Genomic DNA, 16,483 nt, shown 5'->3' on the forward strand with positions numbered 1-16,483 from the left:
ACAACTGTCAGAAAGTGAATGTCTGGTTTGGTATCATGCATACTCGAAGTTTTGGATTATTTTTTTCGAGCAGCCCATTTTTTAGATCTGCAGTTTCTGAAGATTGAAAATATGGTAAGAGTTCCACCACATCACGTAGAAGTTGTACAGATTCTGCTCAACAATTGGTTTCCAGAAGACCGAGTAGGCAGAGAAGCTTCCATCATTTGGCCACCTCGAAGTTCCGATTTGATGCCGATGGATTTTTTCTTTTGGAGCTACGTAAAAAATACAAAAAAAAATCCATTCGTGTGATCACCTGCGCCAAAGAATAAAAGTAGCTTGGAAGCGATTTCTGCAGATATGGTCAGTCTTTCGGTTCTACAAATGACTCTTTCACTGGTCTTATATTGATCATTATTGCTCTTAAAAGCAACTACGACTGATATAAACAAGTGTCAGAAGTTTTTTATACATCACAACCGTAAGAAACAGATAGTGTAAGACAACAAATTATTGTACCTCTACCGTGAGAAACACAGGGAATCTGAAATGCTTTATCTCCCTTGTTACTATCGATGTGAAAATTTTTATGTTTAGTCCTTCCTGTGTGGATTAGAACAAGTCGGCACCGAATTAATATTTATCAAATTATTGGTAGTAATTTTTTAAAATTAATTTATATAATAAAAAAACTTATTTCATATATTAATCATTATTTTTACCGTACTATAAATGGAATGAGAAATATAAATTAATACTTTTTTTTTTTCAATAAAGCCAGATTAATTATAAAATATTTCATCTAACGAAAATAATTACCTTTTTTTTTTTTAAAATTAAAGAAACTACTCTGTAAAGTTTCTTTGTTGATTGAAATATAATCAGCTATTGAAGGGTTATTATATGACAGATAATATAAACTTAAGTATGAAGTAATGAGTTGTCTGAATTTGAGATATATTGTCTTGCAGCTAATAAAATATTTTCCGTTAAAAATGTATAATGATTACGCAGAAATTTAAATACGGAAGTATTATTTTTTAATTAATTCATTATGTAATTAATTTAAAACATACAGGCAAATAAAGAATGATGATAATATGCTTGTCGTTAAAACAAAAGAAAAAATTATAATGTATTCATATTTCACTCAAAATTTACTCACCGTAATGGAATTGGAAGGACATTATTAACTAAGATTTATTTTTGGATTGACACCGTTTAATCGTATTGGTCGCTACGTGCAATAAGGACAAATAATAATAAAATTCATTAATTGTATAGGCATATGCCATATAAATTAATAGAATTACTTAATTGGCTTGATTTTATATAGAAAGTTTATTTAACGTAAATTATTTCATTAATTATGAAATTCATATTATTTAAAATTTTCTCCCTTTTTAATGGTAATATTAAAATGTTACAGCCTACCCAAAAACCCTACGAGTATTTCTTTCTTATTCTTGATAATTTATTATTTGAAATATACAGAGTGTTTCTAAAATGGTGGACTGGCTATACTTTTTCGGATTCTACTTGTAAAACTAAACAAAAAATATCCTTAGGAAAAATGGCAATTTCTCCTTTGTTCCACTGTCTGCCATTTTTTTTTTTATATAAAAAAATATATGTCTGAAGTTCGGATAGACGAATCACATTAATATTTGGTAAGCGTCTTGGTAATAAAGTTTTAAAATTAGCAAAAAATCAGGCCTTAAATACCTTCGCAAATTACAAAATGGCAACCATGTTTATTTCCAAGTCCGTTATATCTTCATAAATATTAGTTTTATCAAAATTTATGCTATTAGCTAAAATATTAATCCTTTTATTTTGAAAAAAATTACATTTTATTTTTAAAAATCGGTTAACAAATAGCCAAATTATGGCAGAAAATTGATGTTGTAATTTTGTGTCTGTTTGCTCTCCACTTCATATTCAATTCGATTAAATATTAATTGTTTTTATTTATTGTTAATTCTAGTATTGTAAATTAGTACCAAATAAGTAATAATTTTCCCATAATAATAATTATGACCAAAAATAACATCAATTTTTTGCCATAACTCAGCAATTTGTTAACCTATTTTAAAAAATAAATTGTCTTTTTTTTTAAAAAATAAAAGGCTTAATATTTTAGCAATAACATACATTTTGATAAAACTAATATTTATGGAGATATAACGGATTGAAAAATAAACATGGCCGCCATGTTGTAATTTGCGAAGGTATTTAAGTTCTGATTTTTTGCTAACTTTATAACTTTATTGCTAAGACGTTTACCAAATATTAATGTGATTCGTATATGCGAACATGAGATATAAATTTTAACAGAATGGTGGACAAGGGGAGAACTAAGGAGAAATTACCATTTTCCTAAGGATATTTTTTGTTTAATTTTACAAGTAGAATCCGAAAAAATTTTACAAGCAGTATAGCCTGCCCACCATTTTAGAAACACTCTGTATATTCGTGTATAAAGTGTATATTAAGTTTTACATTTCCATCTAGATAGCGCTACAGCTCTAGAAGAGAAACCTAAGGAACCCAAAAAACCGGATGGAAATTTTCCGGATATTAATTTTCGTATGTACGTCCGTGTGTTCGATGTTGGCCTCTCAATCACCTTACATTTCCAGAACTACTGAAGCGATTTTGACCAAACTTGGTGTTCAATTTCATGTGTTATTTTCATCTTTATAATTAAGCATACTGTCTCGTCTCTATTCTTTATGTAAACTACATAAAGGATGTAATTCAGTTGGTCCATCACTAGCTGATAGTTTTATTTATATTCATTACTTTCTATTGTTCATTACATTTTAATAACATATATTTTTCATAGTTCCTTTATGAACAACAATGTGATATAAAATATATTATACATTAAACATATTATTCATGAATTTTTATTTAAGTAGTGAAAAATGAATTAGTGACACCAGAGTCAGCAAAACATCTCAAAACTTGATCTGATTACTTCTATATCTGAGGCATTGATGTCATTAGATTTTCAATTTAAAAGGTCAAAGGGGTGAGGCTGTAGAGCAAGGTCACCCGCAATATCTCGAGATTTCGCCTAATTGGGGTCATATTTTTCTTAGGCATATTTGTTAACAATTAAAAAATAACAATATTTGCAAAAAAAATATTTTTGAAAAATCACACTTCCACTCCAAAAAAAAAGCTGTTGTTGTCGTTTGTCATGTTGTGACGTAGGTGAGTGGTAGAATTAAATAAATGAGTCATATTTAAAAGGTACTCATTCTGGCTGGGTTTTGAACTCGATCGCCCGGTTGAATCGGTACCTGGTGCGTTAAGCCTCGTGGCTACACCAGCTGCCGACCGTACAAGCGAAATTTGTTTTATGTAAGTTGTGAAATTACATTAATTTAGTTAGTGCCGACCGACATCGCTAGTACCGCCACACCCACGCGAATTAAATACGGTATATGCGCGCGCTTTAATTAGAATCACTGAATTAAACGAAAAAAATATTATATTTAAATGAAATGGTTAATATTTTAAATTAAATTGTGTGTGTAAGCCTTGTATCAGAAACAACCCACATTGCCAGTTTTGCTTTTTTTTCAAATCGAAGCAATCTTTTGTTTTAATTTGAAATTATTACATTTTATTGAAGATTGATTGTTAGGATTTTATTATTACATCTGTAAAGAGTGAATTGTGTAAAGGAGGTAACTTCAATAATTTGTAGCGGGAATGATTGAATAATTTTGGTTTTCCCACAATTTACATTTTTTCTTACACTTATTAAAAGATTTTTCTTAACAATTATGTTAATGCGATTATTATTTAGTTAATTTATATTGATATAATTATTATATCAATAATAATTATATCAATTATTATTGATATAATTATCAATAATAATTGATAATTATATCAGTTTAATTTATTTTTTTCTTGATATCGCCACATAAGTTTGAAACTTCAGCGTGGGATATGAAAATGAAAATTGGTAGCGTATGAAAAATGTCATGCTTGACCGGAATTCGAACCCGGGATCTCCGGATGAAAGACCGAGACGCTATCACTCTGCCACGGAGGTCGGCGATTTCTCAGGAATAATTACGTGGATATCTTATTTTCATCTAAAAGTAACAAATAGTTTTATAAACAGTCTTTTTTCCTATATCGTTTAAAAATGTTTCCGATGTCATTTAAAAATGATTTATAGTAATTTTCTTCAGACGTTTCGTATAATTTTATAATTTATTTACTGATTTTGATGTAATATTCAAAATTCCCTTCCATATTTAAAATTGAAGTTGTATTTTATATATATATATGTATGTATATAATAAAAAAAAGTTCTCACTTTTTCAAAAATATTTTATTATTCATTGCTTTTTTTGGAGATTTGGCTTCAAAAGGTCTTTTTTTGTATAAAAACTAAGTTTTTTAATATTAACTGATTTCAATTTGTTGTTAAATCCCGTATTCAGGAAAAAAAAAAATAGTTATCAAAAAAATATATTACTACAAAATATAATTAATGAACAAATAGAATATAAAATTTGAATTTGATTTGAGTATGAAAATAATAAATACATTTAATTTAATCTATTGAATGTATATTTAAAAATATGTATTCAATTTATATACATAAACAATAGTTTTATTATATATCTATAAATCGTAATAGCAGGAAAATAATTCAATTTATATCTGTAAACGAGATGGTAAATATACATCTATGAAGTTTTAATATTTAAAAATTATGTTTAAAAGTAATATGCAGAAAAAGAAAATGTTCTGATGAACTGGAGATCTCTAAAAAAAATACTAAATATGGATTAAAAAATGCAGTAAGTGAGAAAAATCAATCTCATTAAATAATTATAATAATGTTGCGATGTAGTTTGCTGAACTGCGTTAATATATGTGTGTACAATACATCTTACACTTTTCAATGCAGCCTATATAAGTAGTATATAATAAAAGTATTTTTTTAAATGCCAGAGGCATTTTAGAGAAAACTTTATTAACACAAATTTATTACTTGCAATGCATGTATAAAAAATCCCTTTCGAGACGCCGAAAGCTGGAGGTATATTTCACCGGTTCTAAATAGGAGATAAAAAATATTTCCACCTTAATATTAAGAAAAACTTCAAATTTACTCATTACGACAATGGTTGCATGTGAAAAAAAGTTTCACATGTTTTGCATACGATAAGCCCATCTTCTTCAAATTCCAGCAACAGATTGGTCATCCCTTGCCATAAGGGTTGTTCATATCAAAAATTGTTTCAGATAAAAGTTTAAGGTAATGTTTAGAGAACTAACTACTACTTTATACCGATTCTATACTGTGTCCATTGAGGGAGGTATGATTTTTTTTTGTCTTCGAAATCCCTTTTTTTCACCCCCTGGGCCAATGGTTGGTGATATCAAAAAACTTTACTTAAATAAGTTTTAAGCCATTATCCAAGGAATAGTAGGAATTTTAAACGAGTTCGATACTTTACTTAATAAGAAAGTTATAGCGATGTTTTATTTTTTCGAACCCCCCCCCCCAATTCCTCTCCGATTTTGCCCATTAACGAACTCGACAGAGATTTTGGGTCGTTATATTTTATGTTTGAATTTGAAAGTGATTGGCGGAAAATTACGGCAGTTTTCGTGTCAAGAAAGTGAATTTTATATCTATATATAAACTTTTGAACTGACGGTGTTTTTGGGATCTGTGGGATGTGAAACGCGAAGATATGTTGAAATTTTCCGGATGTTAAATTATGGTACCCATTACTATAGGTAGCTTTCTTATAAAATCTACCTAATAATCTAAAAAAATATATATATATATCCGACCTTCATACTGGCAATAAATTTAACAAACAGTTAATTTTAAATTGGTATAAGTTTAATTACTCTTCATTTTGCATGAGAATGGAAAAATAATGTAATTATTTTTTTCTTTTAATTTTTTTAATTTATTGTTTTTCTAGTAGTATTAATAATTTAAACTGCCATGTTTATTTTTGTAATAAATATATACACATTATATTATTTATTTTATCAGTTCGTAACTAACATTCATGTAAATTTTAATACTTAACGCAGGTTTATAATAACTTTTATAATGTACAGCTTCCGGTCTGTATATCTATTTGTAATCGCCCTTCGTAGATTGAGGTCGTAAGGAAAAACGATTTTTCCATAAAGATGACTATTATTAACGGGAAAGGTTAGATACAGTTGAGTTGAGATTTAAACAAGGCTATGTTTATTAAAAATTTCTAATTATTAGATTTTTCTTAACTTTTTTTTAGATATATGTTAATTAGATTTTTCTTAACTTTTTTTAGATATATGTTAATGTATTGTTTTATCAATTTGTAAAAGGATCATTTTTATATTTTTAATAACATTTATTAACAATTTGGTGAATTATTTATATATTTAATATAGATAAATTATGTTCTAGTTAAAATAGTTATACTTAATAAAGAACTATCTTTTTCGTTGAGCAAATGAAAAATTTATAGACTATAAGCAATATTGTTGGAAGTGTTATTACTGTTATAAAAATTGGAAAAATTAGAAGACTATCATTATAAAATTGATCATGCATTTTTAAATTATACATATAATATATATGTATGTATAGTATTAGAAACTAGCCTCTCGGCCCGGCTTTGCCGGACTTCCCTGCCAGGCCTTGCTTTGCTCGGCGCTTTGTTTTCCAGGTTTCCAAAGTCCTTTTTTCAACTGGAAAATTTTTGACATTATCAACTTTACTCCAAGTTAAGAGCTTAATGTTTTTAGAAAAAATTTCATGCAATTTAGATACGTTATCTGATAACAGAAAATCCAATTTTTTTTAATTTACCGACATGGGGGCTGTGCCCCCAAACCCCCCTCAAAAAATAACTCCCATATAACAACTGTGAAAACATTTTCGGTAGATAATATGGTAAAAACAACGTGATTTTTAATTTTTTTTTAAAATGAGGGGGAAACCCCACTTTCTAATATTTGCATACAGTCTGGAAAAATAACTTCAACTTTTTTACATGAATCACTTTTAAATAAATACAATACTTTTCTTAGTTAGGGTTCATTTCTTGACTGTCTTTCGTCTTCAGTCTCTGCCGCACGAACAGTTTTCATCATACGTGCTTTTTTTATATTTCTCCCAATTGAAGAATGTCTTTTAGGCATGGTATGATGTTTTGAAAAAAGATCACAGAATTTAAAAGATTGCAGTTAAATACTTTAGACACTTTAAATTAGTAACACACACATGATAAACAAAAGCAGCTATTTATTTATGTTTTTAAACAGCTGTAAAAAATTGTAAATGAATGAATCGTAAAAATTACATACGCATGTGCGGTAAATCAATTGAAACTTAGGAATAACTGTACGTTAAAACTTCAGCCTTTTTCAAAATTAATCAATTCAATGTTGAAAAAAATATTAGCTAAAAATAAAATTTTTCTTGAAAATCAAAGTCATTTTGAAAATTAAATAAGCTTTAAGGAAGAAATAAAGGTTTTAAATTTCGTTGTAAAATTTTCGTTATGTTGGAGGTCCAAAGAAATTAGCCTATGTTCACCGCAGGGCTTCAAAGTGTAAGTGTGCAAAATTTTAGCCAAATCTGTCCGGTAGATCTCGAATTAAGTTGGAACAGACAGACAACCAAACATTGATTTTTATATATATAAGATGAACGAAAAGAAGAAATAAAAAGTAAGATGTTGGTTGTAAACTAAATATAAATAAATAAAAATTACGATTTGCTTAAAACAAAAATTCAAGTTCAAATCATTATTTAATGTTCTTATATTAACAAATCGATAGTCATTAAAGTCTAAAGGATCTGGCCATAAGAAATCGCATTATTTTGTACTTTTCAGATTTAAAGGTCTATCTTATATTAAATTAACTAAATTAATTACCAATAACAAAAAAATGACAAATTATGGAAAACATTTTAGGTAAAAGTTTTTTTTTTAATTTTATAACGATGAGATTATTAATTTTTTGTATTAATTGATATTCTAAAAAAAAAATTTTTAATTCTGCAAAACGAATAGGCACTTTCATTTTTACTTTGCCGGCGAACATAGTTAGAATAGCTTTATAAAAGCGGAAAGTATGAAGATCATGTTAGAGCTAAGCTAACGGATTCTTTGAAAATCTTTACGTTTTAGTGTCCAGTTAGTTCATCTAAACAAACAAATAAACAACAAACAATCCTCTACCTGTTTTTATTTCGTCCACTAAATGTAATAAAAAATTTTAACTACAAATAATAAAAGTAAATTAATACCGATTATCACCATGCATTACGGTGCGCAAGCGTATTACCGAGTTAATTGTCTGCAATAATTCGATTGTTTGTCAACGGATTTTTACAAATGAATTGTCGTTTTGTTCAAAATAAAGTGCTTGATAAATTTTGTATAAGTATAACTTTGATCAAACAAATAATTACAAAGGTATTAAAAATAAAATAAATTATTATGGCCGCCATTTTGAAATTTATGAAGTTGACGTTTTCAAAATTTTTAATTTTGTTGAATAAGATACTAGTCTTAGATTTGTTAAATTTAATAAAAGTATGGTTTACCCGTTCTTGAGAAATAATTTTTTTGTTGAAAATCACAAAAAGGCATCCAGAAAGAAAACAATGCAAAATTAGGACTTCTATCGATATGAACGTTTTTGTTCATTTTTATGTCCTGAATCAGTACCTGAAGTTCGGGGAATACGTCTTTGAACAATCCGTATTTGTCGCACTCCTTATATCTCAGGATTTACCAAATCGATTTTTTTTTTTAAATTTGGCTGAAATATTTTATGTACAGGGCATTGATCATATTAATTTCTTTTTATAAATTCATAAGGTGGATATCGCAAAAATGTCAGAGGAATTTCATTAAAGCAAATTTATTTTACGTACAATGCTTATATAAATAATCCAAAAAAAGTTCCACATAATCAATCCCCACCTCTTAAAATTGAAATATATGTTTTTCGTTTTTTTCTGCTCTATCTCCCTTCCACTTAAATATTTTTTTAAACATTTTTTGAAAGTTTATACTTCATATTAAGAACCACCAAGAAACGTTTAGAATTTTTACTTCCGTGTACGACGTAAAGGAAGTATTAAAAATTTCGGTTTTTAGATTTCAATGGAAATATCCATTTTTACCATCCGTGAATTCACTTTGACTAGTTTTAGCGTAACGTCTGTACATATGTATCTCGCATAACTAAAAAACGATTAAGCGTAGGATGTTGAAAATTTGGATTTAGGACTCTTGTAACGTCTAGTTGTGCACCTCTCCTTTTGATTGAAATCGGAAAAGTGTCCAAAAAAGCCCAAAAACAAACAAAAATTGAATTTTTAACTTTTTCTTAACTGCAGTAATAAGCCCTCATTGAGAGCTTTTCAACAATATATCGTAAGCGGTACTTATTTTCATTGGTTCCAGAGTTATAGCCAAATAAAATTTTCATTAATGAAATATTTGTATCTTACAAGGGGAAGGCACATCGGTTCGAACTAGACATCATCTCCTTTTTTTTCTTTAATTTAAATATATTGATTTATTAATAATTATTAACCTCTGATTATAAAAATGTTTTTACGATAAATATTAATTCAATAATAACAATAATAAAAAATATATGAAAAAAATATCAGAAGTTATTAATGAAATGTTTTATGTACTTTTCATTTTATAAAAATGTGTATATGTAATTTAATCAAGGAAGTCATGTGGTGTAAAATTATCGAACCCAGACCTAAAATGCAGCAAAAAGTTTTGCGATGAAAAAGTTGTGACTTGTTTATATATTTAATCTGTTATATTTTATATAAATAAAACTTTTTGCAGGTATATAAAAATGTTTCATACGGTATAAAAATTAATTTATCAGTTAAAAAAATGGAATTTTGATTTGAATCTTTATTTTTTGTAGAAAATAGAAATAAAGGAAAACCTGAAATTATTTACAGTATAATAGATGTTAAATGTTTGCTTTATTAATCCAAACACTTTCGCCGCTGTTATCCCAACAAATAACCAACATTTACAATAATTCTTAAAAAACTTTTTTTTTCAAAAATAAATAGTTGTTTGTTTTTAAAAGTAAAATGAACAATATTTTCTACATATTTGTGATGAGTGATATCATTCACATACGTCCTGAAATGTTTTTTATTCAGATTTTATTCGGTATACTCATATTCAGCGTAGTGTAATTACCTACACTGTTCACTAGTTTTGTAATAACCCAAAATTATATAGATTTTTTATAATGCAAAACAAGTTCTGGTAATTAAGCACCTTGATTTATTATACTTTCCCGTCTAGATAGAGCTAAAGCTTTTAGAAGGGAAAGTATTGTAATCTGTCCAATTTCGGCATATGCGGTTTTCACCGGATCTTGACGTTTTGACACGTAAGGAACCCAAAAAATCGGATGGAAATTTTTCGAATGTTAATGTTCGTACGTACTTGTGTTCGGTATTGGCCTCTAAATCACCTTATTTCTCCAGAACTACAGGACCGATTTTGACCAAACTTTCTCAGATTACTTCTATACATTGTGGTAGATACCATTAAATTTTCAACTTAAAAGGTCAAGGGGGTAAGACTGTAGAGCAAGGTCACCCTCAGTATCTCGAGATTTCGCTTATTACGGTCATATTTTTCTTAGGCGCATTTGTTAACAATTAAAAAATAACAATTACTGCAAAAAAATTTTTGAAAAATTGCACCCCCACCCAAAAAAATGCTTTTGTAGTCGTTTGCTATGTTGTGACGTCACAGGTGAGCGGATAATTAAATAAATGAATAATATTTAAAGTGTAAATAAGTAACGTGGCCGGGCTGGGTGTCGAACTCGATCGTCCGGTTGACACACTACCTGGTGCGTTACGCCTCGCGGCTACACCATTCCTGCTGACCTTACAAGCGAAATTTGTTTTATGTATGTTGTGAAATTGTATTAGTTAGTGCCGACCGTCTCCCCTACTACTGACACACCCGCGCGAATTAAATACGGTATGCGCTTCCCCGCTTTAGTTAAAATCATTGAATTAAATTAACGAAAAAATGTTATATTTAAATAAAATGATAAATATTTTAAATTAAGATGTGTGTGTAAGCCGTGTATCAGAAACGACCCTTAGTTGTAGGACTTTCCTGTCACGCGGCCGGAACGTCCGACTTTTCAGTCACGCGGCTAAGCCGCGAGAGATAGTACATAGTTAAAAAATAAAACGCATTATTTTTTCTATTATCTCGAGTAATTTTTTACTTTTTCTATAGTTATTTATTTGCAGTTAGTTTCCGTAACGAAACTATCAGTAAACGTATATTAGACTATCACATGAAAGAGCAGCATCCAACAACACTCCTCAACGAGTACACAAGTTATATGTTCAAAAAAGTAATAATAAATTTAAAAATTTGTAAAATAAATCTACTGCGTAGTTTTACAAAAATAAAATATAATTCTATATATTAAATAATAAGTCGTATTATAAATAAAAGTCACGTTTATCCTATTGAAAAACATGTGTGTTTGAATATTTATGTATCTCTGTAATTTTTCCAGTATAGTTTCAATTATATTGGGGTATACATTTCATAAAAAGATATATACGAGTATAAAGCAAGTACTACAAATGTGCAGTTTAATAAGTAAATATTTGTTTGATGAATTACAGATGTTGAATAATCGGTTATATTTTTATGAAAACATTTATACGTCCTTGCATTTTATTATTTAATTTATATTTAAAAATAGTACTATTTTTAAACGATAACTGGTAAAATAAAGTAGTTTTTTTATTCTCATTAAAAAATTTTTATTTTTTTTATTATTTGCATCGACGTTTTGATTGTAACCTAATGATGTAAAATAAAAGCCGCAGAACGCGAAGTATTTATTTTTTAAACGGTGTTTTTATATTTCATTGTAAACTTTAAAAAATGTAATAATTAATTATATAAAATTAAACATACGCCTCTCAATATTTTAGATTTTTTTAATGAAAAATGAGTCATGAATTAATCCCCAAATAAATAACTTTTTTAATTAGAACCCTAAAACTTTTAAAAAAAATACATTTCTTTTTTTAAGCGATTTCTAATTTTTACTAAAAATCTTTCAATAAGAAATAAAGAAATTTGTGTACGTTAAGGAAAATTTTATCAATAAATTTAAAAATAAAAAATTCCTTTAATGATAATCATTCGAAAATATAATTTTTTTTGGTAATGTGTAATGGACTTGGTTTCTTTATTAAATTTTTAAGTTAACCGTATAATTAAGTATTAACAATAAAACCCACTCGAATATTTTCATGTTAAAGATTTAAAAAATATTTTTCAATAATAATGGACAAATATATAATTTTATAATATGAATTAAGTATGCGTGGCCTTACAATAAAACGTTTGCGTAAATGAGCAATTAATTTTTTTTTTATTAGTCTTTCAAAAATAAGGTTTTTTTAAATAAATTTTCAACCTTATTATTTTATTTTTAAAAAACTTATCGTTTAAAAAAGAATTATATTTCACTACTATAATCATAGAATATTCAATTTTAAAATAAAATAGGAAATAATTTTAATTTTAGTCTTTAACGATAACAAAATCTAAATAAATTAATACTTTAGTATATTATTAAGTGTTTTCATTTAGATTTTTTTTTTTTTAATTTGAAACCGCTCAGATATTTTACAGCGAATTATAAAATTATGCAATAATCTTTTAAATTAATTACTTCATCAGTGACGTTCCATATCCAATAAATACGCTTCTGTTTTTTTATGAACATACCTGTTTTTATATTTTACTTTTAATTAAAAATTGTTTTATTTATGAATGTCAATTTAATTTAGTAACTTGTTTACATTATTTTACATCTTTTATCATTTAGATTAATGTTCGAATTGCTCTTGATACCTGATTGAGTTTTCTTCTACTTTTAGATAATTTAATAGATTAGTGGATGATTTAAATCGTTGTTACAATAAAAATTATTATTATTTTTGAGCGTAATTTTTTATGTATCATTCTTAATGTTTACACATTTGTAATTTAAATACATATTAATTATTATATCATATTTTTATCTGCTTTTCTATAACTATCAATGTTTTTTTTTTTCTTGTTTGTCCTCAAATCTTACATTCTTAATTTAATATACTTCCTGGCATTGCTTATTGATGAAATTTTGCAGTTACTAAGGTCGGATGACAATACAATATTCATCCATTACTTTTGCAAACATCCCTCCGTACAGGGGCAAATTAAGGGTGCCAGTGTAATAATTTAGCATTCTTCCTGACATTCCTATTGATGAAATTTTGCACAGTTACTAAATACAATATTCAGCCATTACTTTTAAAACATCCACCGTACGGGGGTAAATTTGTAAAATGTATACAAGCAACAAAAAAAATTTGTTATTAATTTACAATTGTATTTCAATAATCAAAAACTTGACTACTTTGTATAGTAAATGTTTAATTGAAAATGTGTTTGATATTTTATAAATATATTAGAAATTTCAATATATGATGTTATCTTTTGAAATCCAAATTAACCTACTAATTAAACTCATGGAATATATGATAATAATTTGATTAAAGTATGACTAGAAAGTTTAAAGCAAGTTTTTAAAAGTTTTTGAATTATTACTGTTATTAATAATAACGTTCCATCCTTTGCTATTGAAGTGGTGAGAACATCTAATATATCAACGAATCGGGTGTTTTTTATACCATATGAATTCGCATAAATAATTATCAAGTACATGTGAATTTGATAGTAGTGCTTCTTGTAAAATTGTTCAACAGTTCAAAAGATCTACCTGCTGAAATTGGGCACCTATCGGAGGACCAATGAAACTTTTATACGTATAATTCATTTTAGTGTTTCTAATGTATTACACGCCGTTTGTCCGATATTATTTTCGTTCCGTATGCAATTTTAAGTACGATTAGTGGTAATAAAGGTTCAGTTTTCAACAGTAAGAAAAATTGCCTCCGTTTTCGTATAAATGACGTTGAACATCCACTAATCATGCGGTAGATGTCCGACGTTATATTTTTGCGACGGGTGAAATGGGATTCGTTAATTCCACCATTAAAACTGATGGAATCGTTCCAGTCTTGTTATGATTTAGCACCAAAACACGATAGATGTCAATTTCATTGACCGAGAATAAATGAATAGCATAATTTCAAATGATATTCTGAAAGATTTTAATTAAGTTTTTGTCATGCTCTTCAAAAAAATCACAGCGCCCCTTCCCATATCCCCATCGAGGAGGTGTAAAATCCGAAAATATTAACGTTATATTATGATCGTTGGGATAAGTTATAATGCGGAATAAAGTATTAAACGCGTGATTATAACAAAGAATTTATTTTCTTATTTCTTTTGTTTTTAAAAGAACATGACAATATACCAAACAACTAAATTTTATGCGTAATTAAATAGAAAAAACAACACAAGTATTAAGGAATGAATAAATTGAAGAGACGGAAGATTTATGCGAATTAATTATTATCATAATAAGAGTACTGTTTGTTTATATAATAAAACTGTATGAAAGCTGTGTAAGAAGAATGAATCTTTTCTATTCTTCAGCACTTACTAATAACAAACATATACAGAAAGGTTAACTAGTTAGTAAAATATATTTTTTAATATGTAATATTTATTATTAAGCTGAAAAAATACGATTAGATAGTAAAAACATTAGTGAATATAATTTTATAATAGTGTGTGTGTGAGCATTTACATATAACGGAATAGAACAAATTATTTATTTTTAGAATAAAAATTAAAAAATTAAGCATAATATTATTAAATACTGTTATGAAATATGTATGTTTTGTACTTACTCTGTAATGCCCAGATTACTCCTTGTTTTAATGCAGTTAAATATAATCTAACGTCATTGTAACACTGTGATGTAAGATGGAGGTCCTTTGTTCGATACCAAACTGATGAAAGACGCGCCGGACTGTATACATCCAATAATTCTTCTAAACTTTGTAATAAAGATAATTCATCCGCGTTAGTATCGATTATTGTATTATTAGTGTTATCGTCTTGATTTTGAACTGTACGTTTACGCGATAATAATTTTTGTACGACCGAATTGTTTTCATTGTTATCTTCCTGTGTAATTTCTTTTTGTTCCTGAAACACATCTTTAGTTTTTTCTAATAATTCATCTGTTAATTTATTATTATTTTTATTATTATCACTAATAGAATCAAAAATAGGATCGTCCGATGAAGTTATAAAAAATGAATTTTTAGTATTATTCCGTATTAATTGGTCTTCCTTGGACGATGCATTATCATCACTAAATATATTCCAAGCATTTTGATCTTCTATTTCTTCTGTATTATCATTATTTATTATTGTTGTTTGTTCAAAATTGAATGAAGGTTTTGACAAATTTAATATTATTTGTTCGGTTTTACTATTTTCATTATTATTATCATTACTTTTGTTATCATCATCACCTAATGACTGATGCATTACTGTTAATAAAATTAATAAAACTCTTAATTTTAAACTCATTTTTATTATGTTAATTTTATATATTTGTAATATATATCCCAAAAAATATATATATTTATCACTGATTTAATAATAATAATAGTGATTACACAATCTAGTGTACATAATATTATTTTATATATGTGTTATTTACGCTACAGATTTTTTTTAAACGTATAAATAAATATAAATTATCAGTTTAATTTATAATATATTTACGGAATTTTAAAAATATTTAAATAGATTATTAATGAATTATATAAGACATCGATCATATTCACAACCGGTTACGTATAAATTTATATAAATGTTCATAAACGATTATTAATTATGAGGACTGTCAACAACTCGTAGTAACTTCGTCATGAATGTCCGGCACAATACTATTTTGCGTGTGCACCAGTGAAGTCTAACGTTGTTACTCAAACTTGGTGTTAGTGGCGTTCCTCGTAGATGTTGTCACGACGTGGGGTAGTCGCCGGTTTGTTATTGGTATCGTAGTGGTGGTAGAGGGGCATTTCACTTGTAGGTCAGTGACGTCATCGTAACACCTTTCTCCAAGCTTCTTACATTCTTCATTCTTTCGTTTTATCTGTATATCGATTTATCTCTTTCTACCTTTTTTTACTGTTCTTTTCGTTCTCGCGTAACATCACTCTCACTGATCCGACAACCTCGTCTCGTCACAAGGATTACGTCGCTTGTCGTTCGTGGTCTACGTTTATCTTGATATGTATACCACCATTACTACTACTACTACTACTACTACTACTACTATTATCACATCTACTTCTGCTACTGATTTAAATTAACTTTCTTTGCCTTATAATTTGATAATATAAACATTATTTACATCCTTCATTAATCCCTGAAGCAAAGAAACAAAAAAGTGGTCTCTCGATGGTTTCTTAAAA

The 16,483-nt window shown here is 27.5% G+C and overlaps 1 protein-coding gene across 1 annotated transcript in view; it reads right to left on the minus strand.

The window, feature by feature from the left end:
* The window catches only part of LOC142327568 (O-acyltransferase like protein), a 267,527-nt gene extending 251,402 nt beyond the window's left edge, over window positions 1-16,125 (minus strand). Inside the window, exon 1 of the mRNA XM_075370726.1 lies at window positions 14,900-16,125. Within this exon, the coding sequence (XP_075226841.1) occupies window positions 14,900-15,590 (691 nt within the window). The 5' untranslated portion in view covers window positions 15,591-16,125. The remainder of the gene's footprint in view (window positions 1-14,899) is intronic.
* Between the last annotated feature and the right edge of the window lie 358 nt (window positions 16,126-16,483).

The sequence above is a fragment of the Lycorma delicatula genome, chromosome 7 (genome assembly GCF_047948215.1).
Source record: "Lycorma delicatula isolate Av1 chromosome 7, ASM4794821v1, whole genome shotgun sequence".
In the NCBI taxonomy this organism is placed as follows: Eukaryota; Metazoa; Arthropoda; class Insecta; order Hemiptera; family Fulgoridae; genus Lycorma; species Lycorma delicatula.